Source organism: Vicugna pacos, chromosome 26 (genome assembly GCF_048564905.1).
Source record: "Vicugna pacos chromosome 26, VicPac4, whole genome shotgun sequence".
NCBI lineage: Eukaryota > Metazoa > Chordata > Mammalia > Artiodactyla > Camelidae > Vicugna > Vicugna pacos.
This window is the reverse complement of record NC_133012.1, coordinates 28,654,915-28,675,898: the sequence shown is the minus strand read 5'-3', so window position 1 is coordinate 28,675,898 and position 20,984 is coordinate 28,654,915. Positions and strand designations below refer to the sequence as shown.

General features: G+C 55.0%; 1 protein-coding gene and 1 long non-coding RNA gene across 6 annotated transcripts in view; one reads left to right on the top strand and one right to left on the bottom strand.

Annotated features, from left to right (window-relative positions):
• MYOM2 (myomesin 2) overlaps nt 1–20,285 on the top strand; it is a 74,253-nt gene extending 53,968 nt beyond the window's left edge. For all 5 annotated transcript variants that reach the window (XM_072950562.1, XM_072950559.1, XM_072950561.1 and 2 more), the window contains 17 exons: nt 717–831; nt 1,750–1,906; nt 1,996–2,102; nt 3,707–3,751; nt 4,230–4,366; nt 7,086–7,230; nt 7,333–7,392; nt 8,692–8,759; nt 10,013–10,126; nt 10,291–10,378; nt 10,905–10,943; nt 13,151–13,256; nt 15,679–15,842; nt 16,098–16,134; nt 17,584–17,606; nt 18,558–18,613; nt 19,654–20,285. In XM_072950562.1, coding sequence (XP_072806663.1) covers nt 717–831; nt 1,750–1,906; nt 1,996–2,102; nt 3,707–3,751; nt 4,230–4,366; nt 7,086–7,230; nt 7,333–7,392; nt 8,692–8,759; nt 10,013–10,126; nt 10,291–10,378; nt 10,905–10,943; nt 13,151–13,256; nt 15,679–15,842; nt 16,098–16,134; nt 17,584–17,606; nt 18,558–18,613; nt 19,654–19,971 — 1,779 coding nt within the window. In that variant the 3' untranslated portion in view covers nt 19,972–20,285. The remainder of the gene's footprint in view (nt 1–716; nt 832–1,749; nt 1,907–1,995; nt 2,103–3,706; nt 3,752–4,229; nt 4,367–7,085; nt 7,231–7,332; nt 7,393–8,691; nt 8,760–10,012; nt 10,127–10,290; nt 10,379–10,904; nt 10,944–13,150; nt 13,257–15,678; nt 15,843–16,097; nt 16,135–17,583; nt 17,607–18,557; nt 18,614–19,653) is intronic.
• On the bottom strand, nt 15,051–18,758 carry LOC140689542 (uncharacterized). Its single transcript, XR_012064589.1, has 3 exons — nt 18,585–18,758; nt 17,511–17,614; nt 15,051–16,032 (listed from the first exon to the last, which is right to left on the bottom strand). It is a non-coding gene; the product is annotated as an uncharacterized lncRNA (long non-coding RNA).
• Nucleotides 20,286–20,984: the final 699 nt, after the last annotated feature.

The window sequence follows — 20,984 nt, the reverse complement described above, 5'->3', positions numbered from 1 at the left end:
CATTTTTAGCACCTGCAGCGCACCCATCGCGGGGTCAGCTGTGACAGCGGCCTCAGACCTGGAGACCCCGCTGCCCTGGTCCGGGGCTTTCTTCTCTAGAGTGTGGGCTCCGGGGTGTGGCTTAGAGGGGCCACATCTGAGCGGGTGCAGGGCTGCGCGTGGGGAGGGGGCAAATGGGCGCAGACCTGGGGAAGGTTTGACGGCATGAAACAAGATCGGTGCCTTCTGAGCAAACAAAACCAGCTGCGAATCCACCTGAATGAGTTAGTTAGCAAGCAGCTCGTACTTACCTTACTGGTGGCTGCCCGTGCCGCCTTCAGTGTACGCCATCTACACACGTGCAAGGGTGTGCCCCCCGGGGGGTGCTCGGCACAGTTAAAAATCACGTGTACAGTGGGTTTTAGTCCCACAGAATTATGGGCCACAGCAACGCCCGATTACGAACTAGATGATACGATTTCCATTCTGCTTTAAGATATGCCAAGAAAAGGAACAAAGGACACATCAGAACAGGAGCGTCCCCGCTTTTTCTTGCAGAGGACGGTGGCGCTGCCCGTGGGGCTCTCTTCCCGGCTGCTCTCCAGCGTCCTCTGCGTGGCTGCTCCAGTGGGAAGCACATGTTATTTTTAAAAAGACAGATGTTTTCAGTGAAGTGACAAGTGATGAAAGCATTTTCGTTGCTCTGTTCACGAGTGACGTCTCGTCTGTCTTTCCAGGTCTGTGACCTGCACCAAGGGAAAACCTACGTCTTCCGCGTCCGGGCGGTGAACGCCAGTGGCGTGGGGCGGCCCTCGGACACGTCTGAGCCGGTGTTGGTGGAGGCCAGGCCAGGTGAGCCTTGCCTGCTCGGCTGCTCAGGGGTCAGAGCCTCACCACAGCGGAGATTTGGGGGGGCGGCGACGGGGCCACGAGGTCATTCTGTGGGGGTGTCAGGGGTGGAGCCACACGCAGGGGTGACAATGGTCTTTCATGTCACTGTGGAGCTTTGATCAGAAATGATCAAGCCGTTGGCAGTTTTCTTGGCTGCAAGTGGTCAGAGCCCGGCTGAGGGGACCCGCCGGGGAGCTGCTTCTCGGGGCGGGAGGTGAGCCCGCAGGATGCGTGGGGAGGTGGGTCCCTGGCTCCAGAAGGCGACGGAACCGGCAGCCACGTTTTCCCTGGAGACTGCTCCGTTTCGCTCTGTACCGGGCTCCCCACTCCTCCGGCTTCCTGGTACGGAGACTGTGTACCTGGCCCCAGGCTGGCGTCTCCTCCAATTCCAGATTCCCCAGGGACAGATGCTGACTGGCCTGTGTTGGGCCAGGTGTCCACTGGGTCAAAAAGTCACAAACAAACCGACAAGCCCTCGTCCTCCCCGCCCCCAAGGACAAAGTGGAGAGAGTGGAGGCGGGTGGGTGAGACACGTGCTGTGACCACCCTGCCTGGGCCCCGGGAGCGGGCAAGGGGTCACGTCTCACAGAGAAGGAGGAGCCTCATGGGCGGATCTGCAGCCCAGAGAGTTTTTTCCATAAAAGGAGATGGTCAGAAACATGCCGTCTTAAAGCAAAACCAAACCCCGAACGGCCCCGCCCTGCACCGGCCCGGGGAGGACTCGCCCCTTCACACCTGTCCGACGTCCTGTGCGGACGGACAGCAGAAACTGATGACTCGGCGTAAAACGAGCTCTCTGCCGGTGCCGCCGCCTCTCCAAAAACGGCACCTGCAGGACAGCGTGTTCCTAAGGCACGCTCCGGCCTTGTCGCTCTGCAGGCACCAAGGAGGTGAGCGCGGGCGTGGACGAGGAGGGGAACATCTACCTGAGCTTCGACTGCCAGGAGATGACGGATGCCTCGCACTTCACCTGGTGCAAGTCCTATGAGGACATCGCGGGCGACGAGCGGTTCAGGGTGGAGACCGTGGGGGACCAGTAAGTTCCCGCTGACGCCGGCCGGCACGCCCTCGGACGAGCTCCTGCAGACCCCGTGATGAACGTCCCTGGCTCTTCTTCCCTTTCAGCTCAAAGCTGTACTTTAAGAACCCGGATAAATCGGACATAGGCACTTACTCTGTGTCCGTGAGCGACACGGACGGCGTGTCCTCCAGCCTCGTCTTGGATGAAGAAGGTAACGCCAGAGGGACCGGCTTGCCTTTTGGTTTTATAACACTTCCGAGGGTGAATGCTAACGAGGGGAGCCTTAGTTGCTCAAGAAGAGGGTGTGTGTTTGTGGGAGTTGGGGGCGGGGAATCTTAACAAAAGCCCAAAATTACTTTGGAGATGACACATTTCTGTCCAACTCTTGTCAGCTCCACCTGCGGGTCAGAGCCAGCTTTACGAGTTTGTAAGATGATCAGTTAGTGATCTGGAGTGAGCTAGGTAGCACTGGACAGAATCCTCAGATCTACACGGTTTGTTGGGTCTTTGAAAGCTTCTGAGTCTCCGACAGTCCTCAGTCAAAATGCCTCAAGCTTGATAAGAAAATCCGTCCCTTACCAGCTGGCATCTTGGTTGGCAGGCAGCTAAGGGTGTGGTCCCAGGACGGGATTCAGGGAGCCGAGGGGGTCGGGGGAGGAGAGCTCAGCTGACGGCTGGCTGCAGGCGTCCACAGGTCCCGCGTGGACGCTGGGTGAACCGGGTGAGCTGCTGCAGGACCAGCCGGAGCACAGCGGGGGGCAGCATGGAGCCGGGAAGCTCCCTGCTCACAGTCAGGCAGGAACAGGCCAGAATCCACTCGCATCTCCTTAAGCTCCCCTTTGGAACCCCAACTCAGTGGTCTTCAAACAGCTTTTTAAGCACAAACCATCCGTAAAGATTCTGAAAGTGATGTACACCTCGGCACCCTTTGGAAGTTTGCAGATGACATTTTCAACCTTAATTTTAAATACTTGCGAAGGATGAGCATTTCTGGTGCATTTTGTACTGTTTGTGGCCCTCAGATATATTTTGGGCAAAACCCTGATGCTGCAGCTTAAGCTGGTTCAATTTCTGGGGGTTCCTTCCGTGAGACGGAGTTGGGAGAGTCGGTCCTCTCTGTCAGATGAGACCAGGTCCAGTTACTGTCGGTCACGGGAGGTTGGCTTCGTTGTTCAGTTCAGATGAACAGGAGCTACAGACCTTCGTGACCACAGTCTCGTTTCTCAGTTCTAACTTTAAGAGGGAAGGAAAGAGAAGGGAAGAAATGAACCTTCGGTTTTTCTTAACTTGCTCTTGGGACTCTCAGGAGCAATGCTTTGTTCGGTTTTGGTTCTTCCCCACGTAATGCACCACGGGACATTCTGGGTGGGTGAGAGGGATCCGAGCAGGACACTGAAAGGAGAAGGCAAAGCAGAGACCACCCACGTTCTCGCCAGCCAGACCCACTTTAGGAAGCAGTTCATGCGGAATGCGAGGGTCCGGGAGGGATCTCCTTCCACCTCCTCTCTGAGGGGATGTACCACCCCGCCCCAGCCCCCGCACCTCCGGGCCTCTGCCCTGACCCGTCCTAACCCATCCCGTTAGTAAGCCGGGTATTTAAATGGTGAGGATCTGAGTGGGGTCTGCCGCTAACAGACTGGAGGGAGTGTTCGGAGCTAGTTACCCCTCCTCTCCGTCCCACTCCCAGCTCACATTTCTCTCACAGCCTCAAATTAAACCTCGGTGATGTCAAGCCTCTGCTTTGTCTAGCTTTGCTGTTGAGAAACTTCTGAACCTATAGGTCAAAATGAGTGATTATCTTGTCCTTAATTCTAGAGCTGGACCGTCTGATGGCGCTGAGCAATGAGATAAAGAATCCCAGTAAGTGAGCCTGGGTCACCGGAGGCAGGGCTGCACCCTGGGCGGGGCCCTTCACCCCGTGTGCGGCTCTGGGAGGGGCCCGAGGGGACAGGCTGGCCTCATCTTACGCTCCCGGCTTCCCGCCTTGTCAACAGCTGGTTGAAGACAAGGGTCAGCTAGTATTGTAACTTGCAGGAATTTCCATTGCCCGTGTGGGGTTTACTGTGGCCGTTTAATCCAAGTGAGGTTTGTGTCCGATGGACCTTCAGCTGTCGGATTACACAGAGTGCAGGAAGAGCACACCCTCCCGGCCACTGGCCCAGGCTCGAGGGCTTGGGGTGCGACGCCGGGCTAGAGTTCCCTTCATAACCCAATTCAACACCCCAGGGTCGCACATTCTCAAAAAGTTTAATAACCAAGATGGGCACTTCGTCCGACAAGCAGCTGTTCTCTCTCGAGGGCTCACGCCTCACTGACCGTGGCTCTTTTCTTCCTCCAGCAATCCCTCTGAAGTCGGAATTAGCTTATGAGGTTTTTGATAAGGGCCAGGTCCGCTTCTGGCTCCAGGCTGAGCACTTGTCGCCAGATGCCAGCTACCGCTTTGTCATTAATGACAGAGAGGTGTCTGACAGCGAGGTGAGTCCACGCGGGAGGGCTCTCTGGCCTTGGAGCGGGCCGGTGCTCCTCGGGGAGGTCAGCTCCTGGAAGTCGGTCATCTGTGTTTGTTTCCCGCCCTTTCGGAGCTGTGGAGACGGGGGTGTGGAAGCTCGGCAAGGCGGACGAGAGACGACTGGTTCCTGCGGGGCTCGGAGATTTGGTCCGAGTTGGAGAAGAGATCGGGAGTTCGTTAAGTCAAGTCTGTTGGAACTGAAAAACGACAAACTATGTTCTAGGGACGTTGAGCCTGGTTTTGTGAAAAGGTTCAGGTTCAGCATCTTTGATGGACGTTAATTTGCTCTTTCTTAGTTGAAGTGTGGTTGATGCCCAGTGTTGAGTCAGCTTCTGGCGTGCAGCACAGTGGTTCAGCTGCACGTACACGTGTGATCTTTCTCCTCACGGCCTGTTACAAGCTACTGCACGTTGTTCCCCGTGCTGCACGGTAGAACCTTGCTGTTGGTTTGTTTGCTCTTGATGGTGGTTGTGAGGGCGTGTGCTTGTGCTCGGAGGTGAGCAGTGCCTCCCCAGGCCCCCCTCCCGCTGCAAGCCCCTCGTGGGAGACCTCGGCTGGGAAACTAGGTTCTGCACCTTCCAGGAGCCTCGGGCTGCTTCCTGCTGGTAAATGCGGGCAGAGAGAACCGCAGAGCACGCCTGACGCACACACTTTGCCCTGGTCCTACTTTTCATTGAGCGACTGTTACGAGGACCCCTTTTTCGGCTCTGGAGCGTTGGCTGTTTCCGTCCATCCTTGTCTGTCCCTGCAGGACAGCTGGGAACCCAGTTAAAAGTCAGCCTGTGTGAAGGGGCCTCTCCTGATTGTTCGAGGGTGCCCTTGGGGTCTCTCTGATCCCACCACCTTTGCCTTCTCCGCTCTCCCCCGACACCCAAGGCGTTGTGTCTGCTTAGACCCTGCTGAGTCCTAACTGCCTCACCCGTGTGCCCAGATGTTAACGGAAGAGACGCAGGAGTCGCTCCTGCCAGGTGGGCAGCCCACTTACCCTTCCTCTGAGCCGGGCTCCTGGCCCTGTCGAGCTGGGTGTCGGATGGGTGTTGAGTAAAGCTGGGATGGTTGGATGAGTATGTCTCGAGAAGAAGTCGAGTGTGGACGTGTGAAGGTGGTGTGAGTCTTCTTGCCCAGTCGGTCTTCCCCACGAGGACAGTGACACTGTAAGAATTGTGGTACAGCACAGGGGACCATATTCAGCACCTTGTCGTGGCTCGTAATGAAAAGAACACGGAAAGGAATACACGTACGCGTGTATATGCACATTATCCAGGCAGGGAAGCCATCCCTTAAATCCCAGCTGGGCTCCCTTGGGAAGGAAGGCCTGCAGGAAAGGTCAGCAGCAAAGGTTACTGCCCTATTGCTCACTCTGGGAGTCGGGTGGGGGTGGTCAGGGCCAGAGGAAGCGGCCCCCAGGGAGCTTGTGGGCCGTGTTCCCCCGGGGGTGGCCCGGGCCCGGCGCCCCCAGCCTGTCGGGAGTCCCTGCATGACGACTGCGTCCAGGACGACTCATTCATGGGGACCTGTTCCTCCTGCTCCGAGACCCACTTGATTGCAGACATCATATCCGGGTGGATAAAACCTAGTCTGTCAGCACCCGTTAAACGTCTCAGTCCCTGTAGCTCATCGCAGGCGGTGAGAGTGAGTCAGAAGGAGACCTGAGCTCTGGGCGGGCTGGGCGGCATTGGGAAAGGGTCCCCGGGGGAGGCTGCCCGGATGGGGGCTGTAGAGTCTGGGGACATCAACCCTGGTGCTGTGGTGGTGCTGAGGGCAGGCGGCCGGACCAGCCAGGCTGGGGGGGGGGGCACACGCACCAGTGCCTGGTTTCACTGAGGCTTCATGTGCAAAAGGGAGGGCTCGGCCCGATGGGGGAAGGCTTCCCAGGCTCAAGGTGGATGGACGGTGGCTCCCCACCAGCCTCCTGCTGCCCCCACAGGTCCTCGCGCCCTTCCCCGCCCTGTCCTGGTGACTGGGCAGCCTCATGTCTCCCCACTGGGCTGGCAGCCCCGAGGCCATGCCCGGGCCCCTTGTGTTCCCAGCCCCGCCTTGAACACAGTAGGCACTGCTTTGTTATTACATACGCTGCCTGGATGAAGGCTGGTCCAGCGTCTGTCCCTGGACATGAAGGCTGGGACGTGCTGGGCATCAGAATGTCCCTAAAGAAAACTTGCTCCATATCACAAAGCAGTGTCCGGAGAGCGGCTCAGCCCCCGACAGCTACGTGGGCTGACAGGCCTCAGGCGGGCTTCCTCGTTGGGGGTTCAACCAGCACTTGTGTGGTGCTGTCACCCGCCGGGCCCTGTGCTGGGTGGACAGATGGACCCCCTGTGAGGTGTGGCCTGGAAGGACAGGGGGGCTCAATTGAAGTGTAGTTGGTTTATGATGTTGCGTTAGTTTCTGGCGTGCAGCACAGTGATTCAGTTAAACATCTATACGTGTGTTCCTTTTCGTATTCCTTTTCATCCTAGGCCGTTACGAGGTACTGAATATAGTTCCCTGTGCTGCACAGTAGGACCTTGTGTTTGTCTCTTTTACATGCAGGGGTGTGCACCCGCAAATCCAGAACCCCCAGTTTATCCCTCCGCCCCTCACTTTGTGTTTGTTGCGAGTCACAAGCCCTGAAGGGCCGACGGGGCCGGAGGGAAGGCTGGAGGAGGGGCTTTCGGTGACCGGCCCGCTCCCCCCTGCTCCCAGGCGCACAGGATCAAGTGCGACAAGTCCACCGGCATTGTTGAGATGGTGATGGACCGGTTCACCGAGGACAACGAAGGGACCTACACTGTGCAGCTCCACGACGGGAAGGCCAAAAGCCAGTCCTCTCTGGTTCTCATCGGAGACGGTATCGCTGCGTCCGTGAGGGGGAGTCAAAGGAAGGTCTTCTCACTGCAGCAAGCAAACGTGTTCATTTCTTTTTCTTTTTCCCTTTAAATATCGGGTTTAGCGTTCAAGGCAGTCCTGAAAGAGGCTGAATTTCAAAGAAAGGAGTTTCTCAGGAAACAAGGTAGGTGAACTGCTCCCTCACCGCGAACATGAGGCAGAGGTTCAGGGTTTGAGTGGCTGCTGGGAGCGGGTCCTGCTGGCCGCCGAGAGACTCCAAGTGCGATTTTAGAGGCTCTGTAGAAACAGGGTGCTTTCCTGTTCCTGGATCTTTGCCTTTGTTTCGTCTGCATGTTTCCTCGCTTCACCCTGAACAGCCACGGGGGCTGCTGCTGAGGGCTCGAGTTTTCCTGCACTGCCGAGGAAGGGCGCCTCCGCTGGGGTCCAGGTGGAGCCCGGCGGCTGTGGCAAAGGAGGGAGAAGCGCAGGCCGGGTGGGCCGGGGGCACTGTTAGCAGAGGCGCAGAGAGGGCGGGAGGGGCGAGCCCGGCTGCCAGGGACTCGCTGTTTTACCTAAAATTGTGTGAACGTTTCAACTTTAAGGCTTTTTAGCTTTTTAATTACAAATAATACACTTAAAATACATTCTTTTAAAAATGCATATAACTAGATACAAAGAAAAATGGATACATTTTAGAATCTGAAATATAACACAAGGGTCTATTTGGAAAATATTTTATTACGGGATTTCTATAGTTTCCAGAAAAAAATTAGAATATCTGAAAATATTTTAAAAATTAAAGATTTTAAAATACAAAATCAAGGCATTCTTGATTTTTCTTGTTTTTAGTTTTTAAAATTTTTAATAGTCAAAAGATTTTATTTGACTCATTTCTACAAGATGATTTTTTTAACTTTGTAGAATATATTTATATGGAAAAAAGCAGTAAATACTGTCTGAATCTGCTTTGTATTTTTTGTATTGAACGTGTTATACAGCACATAACTTTCCTCTACAATGATTTTAAATAAAATGATATTTTTGAAAGATATAAATTCATCCTTGAATTCAAATGCTGCGTAAGTAGAACCTGCGTTTACGTGACAGCGAGGTCAAGCTGCCTTTTCTTCGTCTTACCTCTATTACTTCTCCTCTGGGATGTTGTATGTACTATGCCGTTGGCTGTTCAGTTAGACACACACCTTAGAGAAAAAAACATAGTATTTCGTTATTCTTCTTTCCAAAGAGAAAGAGCTGTTAGACACGGAGGAGCGACGAGGCAGGTCCCTGCTGGAAACGCAGACGTCAGTCTCAGTGTCCCACACGCTGACCGCAGAGCCCTGGAGACTAGTGATCTTGGTTTCAGGAGGAACAGCTACTTCCTTCTGCCAGAAATGCATTTATGTGTGTGTGTGCGTGTGTGCACGCATGTGTGCATTTTTAGAACTTCCTCCTTTTTAAAACGTCCCCCTTTGCCCCGCAGGCCCGCATTTCGCGGAGTACCTGCACTGGGATGTCACAGACAAGTGTGAAGTTCGGCTTGTCTGCAAGGTGAGGCCCGGGTCCCCAGCAGCCAGCAGTGGGCGTCTCGCTCCCGGGACGGGTGAGGCGGTCCCGGCAGACTCGGGGGTGAGGGTGGGGGGCGGGGCGGGGGGCCGTTAGTACCTAGACTTCAGGTCTTGTCGGCCCTTCCTGAACAGACCACGGGCCTGCAGGAGGACTCGGGCAGGCAGTTGATAGAGTGAGTTTATGAGAAAGCGTGCTGTGGTGACATTTATCTGGTAATTTCCTTGCGGCTCATCTGATTTCTCTAGGAAATAAAAGGTGCGGTAGGGGAATCAGGTGCTCCCTGAGTTTTTGTTTGCCACAAGTCAGCAGTGCAGTAAGCCTGAATTACTGGGAAGTATAAAGTCGTGTTTTTGGAGGACCAAGCCTGAGTTTATGGGCCCCTGCGATGTGACGTCGCCAGAGGCTGTGAGGGAGGGGGTCATACTGCTTGTGGCCCAGGGGCAGGAGAGAAAGGAGGCAGGGGGCTCCGGGGAGCGACGGGCCTGCGCTGAGTGCCAGTGGGGGGGGGGGACTGGGAGGACGCCGGCCATGAGGGGAGACTGCCGCCGGAGAGCTCTGTTCTGAGTCTACATGGGGTGTAAACTAGAACAGTCAGTCACACAGTCCGCTGTGGTCACTACGTTCTGCTCATTCAGAACCGAGTTCTTTCTCGTCCGTAGGACGTGCATGTCAGAGCAGGTGACTTGAAACGTTTCCTCGCCTTTGGAATTGTGCACAGCTTTGTTTCGAGGTCAGGCTCCTGGCAGAGACTGAATTTCGAGAAACTTTAGCAGAAGGGAAGCCCTCGTGCCCACACTGGGCTTACTTTGTGTTAAAGTTCCTTCCCCCTGTGTTGACATATCGAGTGTCATGTTGCCCAAAAAAAAGCAGTCACTAAACAGTGTTATGGACCTAGGATAATATTTTATGTTGATTATAAATTTAAAATACACTGATTACAGCTTGTTTTATTACTGACATCTCATAGAAACCCAAGGAACCTTAGTTTGACGTCCTGGGTTAGAACGAAGAGGAATTGCCTGTCCTTCTGCGTGGACCTGTGAGGGCTTAACTGTTTCGGAAGCTGGAGTTTAGAGATGCGTGTGCCACTGTTAGGACCGACAGCTTCTCCATGAGCTTCCATCTGAGACTGTCGATAATAAAAATTGACTTTTTTAGGTCCGTGATTTAAAAGCAGAATAGACTTTTTTCTCATGAGCCACAGCGATTCACACACTGAGATTCCCGTCTTGTAGGTGGCAAACACCAAGAAGGAAACCGTTTTCAAATGGCTGAAGGATGATGTTCTGTACGAGACGGACAAGGCGCCCGATCTGGAGAAGGGAGTCTGTGAGCTGCTCATACCAAAGGTACCGTGTGCTCAGGAGACAGACAGAACCAGGCGAGAAAGGCCTTTCTGCGTTATCTCCCGATCTGCGTCCTGAATTTCCATGGTTTGCAAAGAACCTATGTTAACGTGTATATTGGATATCGCGGCATCGTTACCTACACGTGGGGTGTGTTTTGTTTGCAGCTGTCAAAGAAGGACCATGGTGAATATAAGGCGACCTTGAAGGACGAGAGAGGTCAAGACGTGTCTGTCCTTGAGGTGGCTGGCAAAGGTAGACTAAACCTTCCTCTTTCTACTGAAGGGAGCCCCGCCCCGCCCGCAGGGGGAGCCGAGTCCCGAAGGCGCAGTGTGTGTTTCTGTGGCTGCGGCACACACTGCGTCTTCAGCAGGGACACAGTACAAGATAGATTTGTTCTTGAGTCGCATTCAGAGCTGTTGCAGGGTTTTAGGAGAAGGTGCGACATTGCTCTGGGCTTGTACGAAGTGCCACCTTAGCCTTAGGACCCAAGTTCGATGCCATTGGGAACGTAGTTAAAACGGTCCAGACGGTGGTGGAGCAGTTCAATTAAACGTATGGCTGGATTTACGTTGAGTCAAGTGTTCTTGTTCCTCGTTTAAAAAGGGACCAGGTTAGGAGGACTTATCGCCACACACGAGCCTTTCCTGGCTCCCTGTTGCCCTGTTAGCATTTCATTTTTCAAATGAACACCCTGATTTCCTGTATCAATTCAATTACACGTGAATGTGCTGCTGATAGAATTACCCATCGTAATGGTGCATTTCCTTCCTCCTTTCAGTGTACGAGGATATGATCTTGGCAATGAGCAGAGTCTGTGGTAAGTACGTGCCTTCTAATTTGCAAGTCATTTTGGGTGCTAAAAATCACTGTTTCCTGAGAAAGGCATTTTCCACAGCTGATGGGGCCCTGGTGATCGCCTGTAGCAGTTATCCGCCTGCCTCAGTGATGCTTCTTCAGGGTGATTTTCAGCCTTATACGTAGAACACGTTTTTTCTTTTAAAAAAAAGGACAAAACAGGCTCAGTCCGGGCTGCCTGATTAGCCACTTGTTGCAATTCGCCGCGGGTCAGTGGGGGCGGCGCTCTGTGCCTAATTGCTGCCAGCGTCTTCACTGCAAATGCTGGGCAGCAGCAATGAATTTTTAAGCCTCTGGTTTTGCGTCTGGTTTAATGTGCACGAAACCAGTTTTCAGCTTTGCAAATGCCTTCTTCCTCTCTGTCTGCCCTTCCGCGGAACCTGTGAGAACAGAGGTTGTGGTTACCCATTTGACAATCGTAGCTTCCATCTGTACAGGGCTCGATGCTGAGACCGATGAAACCTCACGACCGTGGGCTTTCCAAAGTCGCCCAGTTTACACCTCCAGCAAAGTCCCAAGGCCGACAGCAGCTGGGTGGCTGCGCCCTGCGTGCTCCGCCAGCCGCAGTCGGGACTCCAGCTGGGAGCTAGTGTCCCTCCCAGGCCCGAGCTCCGCTGCCGTCTCTCAGGGTTCTTCTGGCCCCCTCTGGGAACTTCTCCGTGTGTGTCTGCAGTGCTTTCTCGAAGCAGCTCTGCAGGGTGCGGTTGCTCCCTTCTGCTTCTGCTCGTCACACAGACGGTCCACGTGGCCTCTCGAAAAGTGAACATGCTCAGGAAAGGGCCCATTTCCTCCGGTTCCCAGGGTCTTGGGTCGGAGATGCCGGTGCCTGGAAGGACCACGTGGGCTTCCCTGAGAGTTCTGGGGGCGGAGAGAAGGCGCGGGAGGTCCGGCAGCACCGGGGTCAGGCTCTGGTCCCCGAGGCACCAGGCCTGGTGCTGCTGGACGCTGCGTTCCGTCCCGTGTGCGACGTCGGGACGGGGAGGAGCGAGTGTCGCTGGATCTGCGACGTGTGTGTAAATACAGAGCGTCACAGGCAGGACTGTTCTCAGTTCGATTTCTGTTTCTTTACATTAGAGTCATAATTGCTTCTCTTTTCACGTACTCCGTGATAACTGGGTTTTATACAGATTTTATACCTACTGTTTCTAACCACTGCCTGGCTTGTCACGGACTCTCTGTGCTGCGGGTTAGACCCTCCTCTGCAGGGACACTGCCACGTTCCCGTCACTACAATTAACTATACAGTCATGCACACCTTTGGGCAAAGAGAGGCTTTTGTCAGTATTTAGGAGTATTTGCTTTGGGTGAATTCCTGGAAATACAGTGACTGTGCAGAGTCCTGTGTGACTCTGGGGTTCATATCAAATCTGCAGTTGCTTAGCAAACCCAAGAAGTGGCATTTTGAAAATTCTTTCCCCATCACACCCTCATCCGCAGTTTGAATTCATATTCTTTTCTTTTATTTTGCAAATGCTGCAAGTATTACTTTCTAGCTGACGGAAGACCGTGAGTCTACGGACTTCCTAAAGTTACGTGTCTCATAGCAGCCTCTGCTCCAAGCTCGCTATCGTCCGGGGGAGAGGCTGACCTTCTGGGCCCCTGATCGCCCCCCACCCCCCGCCGCTGACCCACCCACCCCAGGGCCATCGGGCCCAGTCCCACTTCGTAGAATTTTCTTACTGCCCGCGGTCTCTGCTGCCCTCTTAGCCAGTTTCGCTCACCTCAAAGGCAGACCCCTGGCTGCCGTGTCCTTGGCTCCGCCTGTGTCACTTCCGCTGACTCGTCACCTCCCTTTAGGCGCTGTTCTGCAGCAGCCAAGTCCCAGGTCGTTCACCTGGCAGATCGCGCAGCACGTACCCGGCACAGTGCTCTTTGCACGACATTTCCTCCTCTTCCTCAGCTGCCAAGGCCAGATGTCGAGTCTTTAACGTCTGTGTCCCAGATGGGGTCTCCCAGCAAAGAGGTTTTCAGACGATTCCGGTGTGGCAAATGCGTATTTGATGAAGGACGATGACCTGGCAAACTGCAGGACTCTGTGGCTGGCAGATGCTAGGCTGTCAGCGAGCGGGCACATTTCCCCCCAGACATGGCGGGCACCTCTGGGGGCCGCGCCTGTCCGCTGGACACAGCGCGGCTTCCCCCGACCAGAGTGTGCTCTGTCTCCTGCAGGAACGTCGGCGTCTCCCCTGAAGGTACTCTGCACCCCGGAAGGAATCAAACTTCAGTGTTTCATGACATATTTCATGGAAGATATGAAAGTGAACTGGTATCACAAGTAAGTACCCGCGTGCGGGGCCGGGGCCGGCTCACAGCTGGGACCTCGAGCTCGGGGCTGGGTCCTCTCCAGACTTTGCTGTTTAGAGAAAGGATGCAGCCTTTGGCTCGGGGCGGGGGCCGTCGCCGGAAAGTGGGGGGAAAGAGAGAGAAAGAAATGCCCGGAGGTGCCAGAGGCAGAGGTCCTCAAAACTTGGGGGAGTTGCTGGTGACACACGACTTGTCTGGAATCTGGCCGAGCTAGTGGGGAAACAGCATTTGGAAGCCACACCCTCAATTTCCAGTCTATTTGTTTCCCACCAGATGGACTGAAAAGGCCCCCAAAGGCCTGGCAGCCCCCCACCCCCGCAGGGTCCACGCTGTGCCTGCAGGCGTTATTTCCTCTAATTAGCATCTCAAAAGGCAAACTGCCTTTAGGATGCTCTTCCTTGTAGAGCCACCCTTTTGTTTAGGTGAATCTATCCGTGAGTGAACCCAAGTGCTAACCGGGTAAGCGCCCTTGGGAGTCTTTCCTCCTGTTTGGACTTTGACAGGCCGTGCTTTTGTCTCAGACGCTGCACTCGGGATCCTCAGACGAGAAGCTGCAGCGGCGTCTCGGTGCGCCGCGTTTGGTGCCTGCGTTGCTGCGGGCTGGTGGGGGCGGCCGCGGCAGGGGGGCCACTGGAGCTCCCACCCGAGGGGCTGGTCGGGAAGGGCCTTAGCGGCAGTGTTTTCCCTAGGATTCCAGTCACAGGGGCTGTGGAGACTGAAATCTCCAGTGTGTTTCTGTGATGCAGTTGTTTATAAGGATTTGTGTTTTAGGCCGACGGGTTGATCTGTTTCTAGCTGAATCGAGCCTCGCCCCGGAAAAGGAGAATCCATCGCTCCCTGCCCTGTGCGTCTCTGTCGTCTGCGGCGCGTTGTGTTGCAGAAGGTTGTGTGTAGTTGTGACGTGCGTCCTGTCTTCCCCTGAAGACCCGTCCATCCGCCGGGGAGCCGGCTCCTTCCCCGGCCTTGCCTCCCAGGGAGCAGCTCGCTCTGTGCTGGGCGCAGACACAGGCCACACCCCCGTGAGCACAGGGTGGGGCACGCGGGCAGACGCACGTGGGGGCGGTTAGTGTGTGGTAAACACAGCACACAAGACTTCGCTTACCCTCACAAAAGCCCCGCGAGCCGGGTACCAACACCCACGTTTTACAGACGTGGAAACTGAGGTTTAGCAAGAAATCATCTTGCTCAAAGTCACACGACTAGTAAGCGACAGTGCTGGGAAACAGCTACACGGCGGAGCAGGGTCCCAGGCAGGGGCCGCGAGGTGCCGGATGCGCTGCGGGGAGTCCTCTGCCGGACCCGCCCGGCCGAGCACCGAGCGCCCGCCTCCCGGAGCTGCTGCAGGAGAGAGACGGACCCACGTGCAGGCTCCTGTCTGGCCGAAGTCCTGGGCTTCAAGTGCCCGTGACTCGAACTTCCGCAAATCCTCCTCCGCTCCCGCTAAACCCAAGGGGCTTTCGGAAGTAACTCACGTTCACTCGATGCCGCGAAGGTGTGAACTCTCTGTCCCTGGACGCCCCGCACAGCTGGCGCAGGGCTCACGCTTTCTGAGGAGGCAGGAATGGTAGCTGGTGCTCAAACTTTATGTTGAGCTTTATAAATTGTGGTGAAATACACAAAACGTACAATTTCCCATTTTAACCACCGCTGGGCGAGCAGCTCGGGGGCACTCATGTTGCCGCGCCACCACCACTGGTCTGCACAGCTTGCCTTCCGCACCCGCCACCCACAACCCCCGCCCCCCTGGCTCCCCCTGCCCGGGCCCCCAACGATCTGCAGGTGGAGTCACACCCTAGTTGTCCTTTTGTGACTGACACTCAGCACGATGTCCTCCAGGCCCATCTAGATTGTAGCAGGTGTCAGAGTCTCCTCCCTTTTTAAGGCTCAATATTACTCCATTGTGCGGATGCACCACAGTTTGTCCGTCACCTCTAGATGGACACTTGGGTTATTTCCACCTTTTGGCTGTTGTGGGGAACAATGCTATGGACACGGATGTACAAATGTTTGTTCGAGTCCCTGCTTTCAGTTCTTTTGGGTATCTGTCCAGACGTGCAATCACGGGGTCATACGGTGATTCTATTTTTAAGTTTTGAGCAGAAAAGTGCCATGCTGCATAGAGTATCTGATCGTCTGTGCTGTGTGGGCAACAGGCAGATGTTAAACAACAATGTGTCTTTTAAAACTAACTTCAGATTTACTTTTACAAGTTTTCAGAGCTGAGCGACTGAAGTCAATTAGTGAACGTGTAACATACAGAAAAATCGATGACCACGTGAGCGCTAGCAAGTCAGAGGAGGCTGCCTCGCGGGGACCTGGGATGCTGGCCCGGAGGCACCTTGCAGATAAGACGAGATTCTAAATTGCAGTTTGTTCCTGTGACTTTTTTAAAGGGATGCTAAGATTGCCTCGAGTGAGCACATGAGGATTGGAGGGAGCGAGGAGATGGCCTGGCTGCAGATCTATGAGCCCACGGAGAAGGACAAGGGGAAATACACCTTCGAGATCTTTGACGGCAAAGATAGACACCAGCGCTCCCTGGACCTGTCTGGTCAAGGTCAGAGCACCTCTTTAGCGCCTGTTAACGTTGTGCTTAGCGACTCTCTTCGTGGTCGAGGGGAACTTGATGCTGGAAGGGAAGCAACCTGATTCCACGATTTTCATTCAGAGAAGATCACTTCCCAGCAATCACCGCGTTCACTTGGCTGTTTGTCAGTTTTCATTAAGCAGAGTCACCGGCAGAGCAGCTGAGGGGATGAAGAAAAGCCAAACACAGTGAGACGGTTAATAATGTATGAATTTTCCCTTGCAGCTTTTGACGAGGCGTTCGCAGAGTTCCAGCAACTCAAGTAAGACTTGCACGTCTGGTCACTGCTCTTCCCTGTGGGGTGCGGCTGAGTGGCCTTGCTTTGGCTGAGGGTGGGGACCTCTGGGGATGCCTGAATGACCCAAGGAACGTGATGTTCCCGGGAACTGGGATAATAATGGCAATTTAAACAACTCAATATGTAGACGAAGGTGTTCTTCTGAACTAGAAGTGTTTCTATGAATTAACTTCAGAGTGGTGATAATCCTGGGTTGCTTTAGATGATTAAAACACTGAATTTCTAGAATAGTTTTAATCATAGCAACACATCACACAGAGCAGTTTTGTTTAAAATGTTATATATTTAAGTTCTTTTTTGCGACTTTTATTTTTTTAGAGCAGTTTCAGGTTCAGGACAAAACTGAGAGGAAGGTACACAGATGTCCCGTGCCCCCTGTCCCCCCATACAGCCTCCCTCACTGCCAGCACCTCCACCAGATGGTCCATTTGCAACATCCAGGGACCCTCCATGGACACATCACCATCACCCCGAGCCCATGGTTTACACGGGGGCTCCCTCTTGCTGCTGAACGTTCTGGGGGCTTGGACGAGTGTCTAATGTCATGTGCCTGCCATTGCAGTGTCACACAGAGCAGCTTCACTGCCCCAGAACCTCTGTGCTCCCCCGTCCTCCCCCCTCCCCGTGGACCCCCACCCCCACCTCACTGTCTCCATGGCTTTGCCTTTTCCAGAAGGTCCCATACCACTGACTCTGAACAACACGGGTTTCAACTTTGTGGGTCTGCTTACACGTGAATCTTTTTCAGTAGTAAACCCGACAGTGCCAGGTGGTCTGCAGTCGGCTGACCCCGCGCACGCAGACCCGAGATGCTGGAGGGCCGGCTCTAAGTTAAAGGAAGGCTTTCCTAGCCACGTGCCCTTAACCCGCTCCTGCATTGTCTCGTGGCTCGATTGCTCATTTTTCTGTAGTGCTGGACAATATCCCGTTGTCCAGAGCAACTTTTTAAGGAATACCTTGGGATTTTTAAATGTGCATCTAAATTTTAGAGTGTCTTAAACTGAGGGCCATCCTTGTCCCACACCAGGCTAGTCAGTAACTATTCGTTGAATGGATGACTAAGGAAAATCGGAAACCAATGTTTTCACCAAAACCCATAAACCCTCCAGTGCAGTTGGGTGGATCTGGTGAAGACAGAGCTCTCTCCAGCCTGAGCCCGAGTGCTAACCTTTCTGTGGGCTTTAGCAGCTGGGAGACAGGGCACGCCCACCCCACGTGGGCAGGGAGGGGCATTGGGAGAAACACCAGGATCCAGGTCCCCAGGTCCCCAGGTCCCGCGGCCCGAATGGGTTTTCCTAGAAGCGCACGTGCCTCCCTCCTCCTGTGCTGCCCCCGCTCACGTGTGATGCTTTGGTAGAGAGCCTGTTCTCACCACTCTGTTTGCTCTCTCCTCTCCGCCCCCGTGGTTTTCAGGGCAGCTGCTTTTGCAGAGAAAAGTAAGTACCTGTGAGATTATAACGAGTGTAATACATCATTATTTGGGTGGGGCAGAAGGGGCAATAGTTTATTCATTTTATGCTTTAAATAATACACAGAAAACCATCTCACCTGACAGGAGACCCTCCCTCCGGCTCCCACCCACTCACCCCTGCCCCCCCTCCTTCCCTGGACCCCTGTCTGCCTCCCAGCCTCTGCCACCTGTTCTGTGGCCTTTTACACGACAGTCAGTCTGGGGCAGCCATGAGAGGGGACGCAGGGGAGGCTCAGGGAACGGTGTACTGTGCTCTCGGGTCCTGAGACAGGACCACACGGGCCACGTGGGGGTGGTCAGGGTGTCAGGAGGCAGAAGATGGGAGGGAGGGGGACTGAGGCTATGGCCTTTGCTGGGGTTTCCAGGGCGGGGGGAGCCCGTAAAACTGGCTGGTTTGAATGATTTTGTTGGACTTTGGGCTCCACGGGTGTTCCTGGCTGCCTTGCTCCCGGCCTGGGTAATTCTGGCAGAGGAACATCGCCTCCTGGGTGCAGGGCAGACGGGGGAGGCCTGGCCTGGCCGGGCTCTTGGCGTCAAGAGGGTTTGGGATGCGAGAGCATCATGATAGACAGAGAACACACGCATCTCTGTAGCACACCGCCGTCGCAGACCCTCTCTCGATATGCCGAGACCCCGCTTCCCGACCAATTACAGCTGACGAGTTGAGCCCTAGGTGAAATCTTCGTCCTCAAAGCCTCTCAGCCCGAATTTCCTGTAGAGCTTTTCACAGCGCAGAATCAGTCACTCGCCCCGCCCCGAGCCCCGCCCCCGCCGCGCTGCCGCATCCGCGGGCCCTCCCGAGGAGCACAGCCCCTCCTGCCTGCCTTCTGTGCCCTGGGGGCTCAGCCCGGGGCCCGACCCCCCCGGGACGCCCCTGTGGACAGGTTTCCTCAGCCAAGTTGGTTTCCCGTTGCAGATCGTGGCAAGGTGATCGGTGGCTTACCTGACGTGGTGACCATCATGGAGGGCAAGGTGAGAGCAGGTGGGGATGCTCGGGGTGGGGGGCAGGGTGACCACGTCCTGCCGGGCCCAGGCTGCCCCCGATGACCTGTGTCGTCAAGGGACGGAACAGTCTAACATTCCGAGTCCAAACGCAGCGGCCTCACGGCGCTGGGCACACAATACACGGCCGTGTTTGTGGCAACTGGTGTTTCCAGCCCTGGGCACCCACCTGGTGCTGACGCCAGGCCCGTTCAAGGGCATCACTGAACAAGGAGCGGGGCGGGGGGGCCACACCCACTGCTGCACGACCCCCCACTGTGTGCAAAGCTGGGAGCCACCTCGTCAAGTGGGAAATAAAAAACCACCTCTGCTCAATTTCAAGGTCGTTTTGGAATGTATGTTGGGAACCATTCATTGGAGTCTTAATTTGTCACCTGTCAGTGGCATTACTGACATCTAACTGGTAACTTCTCTGGGTGCTTGAGTGATCCCACCTTAGTGTCACGGGGACACAGTCACTTGGGGGGATTTTTTTGAGGCCAGAATACCCAAATCTATCGCCCTTTTCTTCAGCAGCTGAAGAGCTGTGGCTGAACAGTTAAGGATCTCACAACAAAGGTGGAGAAATTAGCACCCACTTCCTTTGTCGTGGAAGGAAAGCGTGTTTCACTCAGTGTCAACAGTGCCATTTACCATTAGACAGTGTATTCTCTGGATTTGCTGAAGGAGCTGGTGAAGGGGGTTCACACGTCTGCACAGGAAGAAAATTAGAAACAGGCTGAAAATACCCACTGGAAACACAGGGCTTGACTACCTTCATGTTTTTAAATCGACTAAGCCATGGATTAAGCTTGAGGATAAACAGAAAAGAGCACCGTTGACTTTCCTCACGGGCTGCCCTGCTTCCTGCTCTAGCTGGATCCCTGCTGTCTAGCCTGGTGCTCACATACGTAAAGAGCACGTTGAGTAAACAACGTGAAGGACAGAGGAGCACCCCGCCCACTCCGAGGCCGCCTGCCTGTTCTTTCTCTAACGCTCCCTTCTCTCCCCCCACCCCGCCCTCCCCGCAGACCTTGAACCTGACCTGCACAGTGTTCGGGAACCCCGACCCCGAGGTGGTCTGGTACAAGAATGACAAGGACATTGAGCTCAGTGAGCACTTCCAGGTCAAGGTGGAGCAGGCCAAGTACGTCAGCATGACCATCAAGGGCGTGACCTCCGAGGACTCGGGCCGGTACAGCATAAGCGTCAAGAACAAGTACGGCGGCGAGAAGATCGACATCACGGTCAGCGTGTACAAGCACGGGGAGCCGCTCCCGGACGTGGCGCCGCCCCAGCAGGCCCGGCCCAAGCTCATCCCTGCGTCCGCGACCTCGCCCACCCACTGAGGCCACTGGGCCGGTGGCCACCCGCGGGGCCAGGCAGGCCGTCCCGCCCTGGGCTTTTAGTCTTGGCATTTGGGTGTTAGTAGTTTCTGGCCTTCTCAGGGGAAGTGAATGATTCCCAGGAGGCTGTACCGCTTGACTGGCAGCTTGAGGTGAGCTGACGTCTTCACGGACGTTGGCGTGGGGGTTCTGTCCTCACTGTGGTCCTGTTTTCTGATCTGGGGGCTCCAAAAGGCTGGTTGGAGAGCCCATGGGTGGGTGCGCCTCCTTCTTCTCTGTTTTCTCTTGCTTCAGACGAATAAAACTTTAAAAGGCAACTTCGAGTGTCTCTCCCGCGCCGACGTGCACCGGCATGGGGCTGCTCTCCCCTGGTTTGTTCCCTGATGGCTTGCGTGCGACTTCAGGGCTGCATCGAGCTGGCAGAGAGCCACCAGCCAGGAGCCCGGGGTGCCCCAGCCCCGCACAGCTCCCCAGGGGCCCCCATCAGGGCCTGGGGAGGAGGTTCCTGGACTGGCCCAGAGAGGTGTCCACACACCCCAGCTTCTAGGAAGGTGATGGCTTGTGTGGGCTCAGGAAACCTCTGTTGGGGAAAACAAAGAGTGGACGGTGTGTCACGTTTTGTATTAAGGACATTGCTCTCTAACAGGAAAAGCTTTGACAGCCCGGAATGTTTCCTCTCCCTGTCATTAAGGCCGATCCGAACTCTATGATACTGGGTTCTGTTTTCCTCAGGTGATAAAAGATGTCCTGAAATTTAAATACCAGCCGGCTGAGCAGGCTCCAGGAGTAGCATTTCTAAAATCCCTCTTGCCTCCTCTGTCGCACCCGTGATCTTGCTGCTGGACTGACGCTGGCCTGGTCCTGTCACAGGGGTCAGCTGACAGCCCACCAGCTGTGAGGTTTCTTCTCTTTAAACCATTTGGAAATTTCCAGACTCTGACCAAGACGCCGTGATGCTGCCCTCTGCTCGGTCAAACCTGAGGCGGCTTCCTCCCGATTCGAGCCTCGGACTCAGA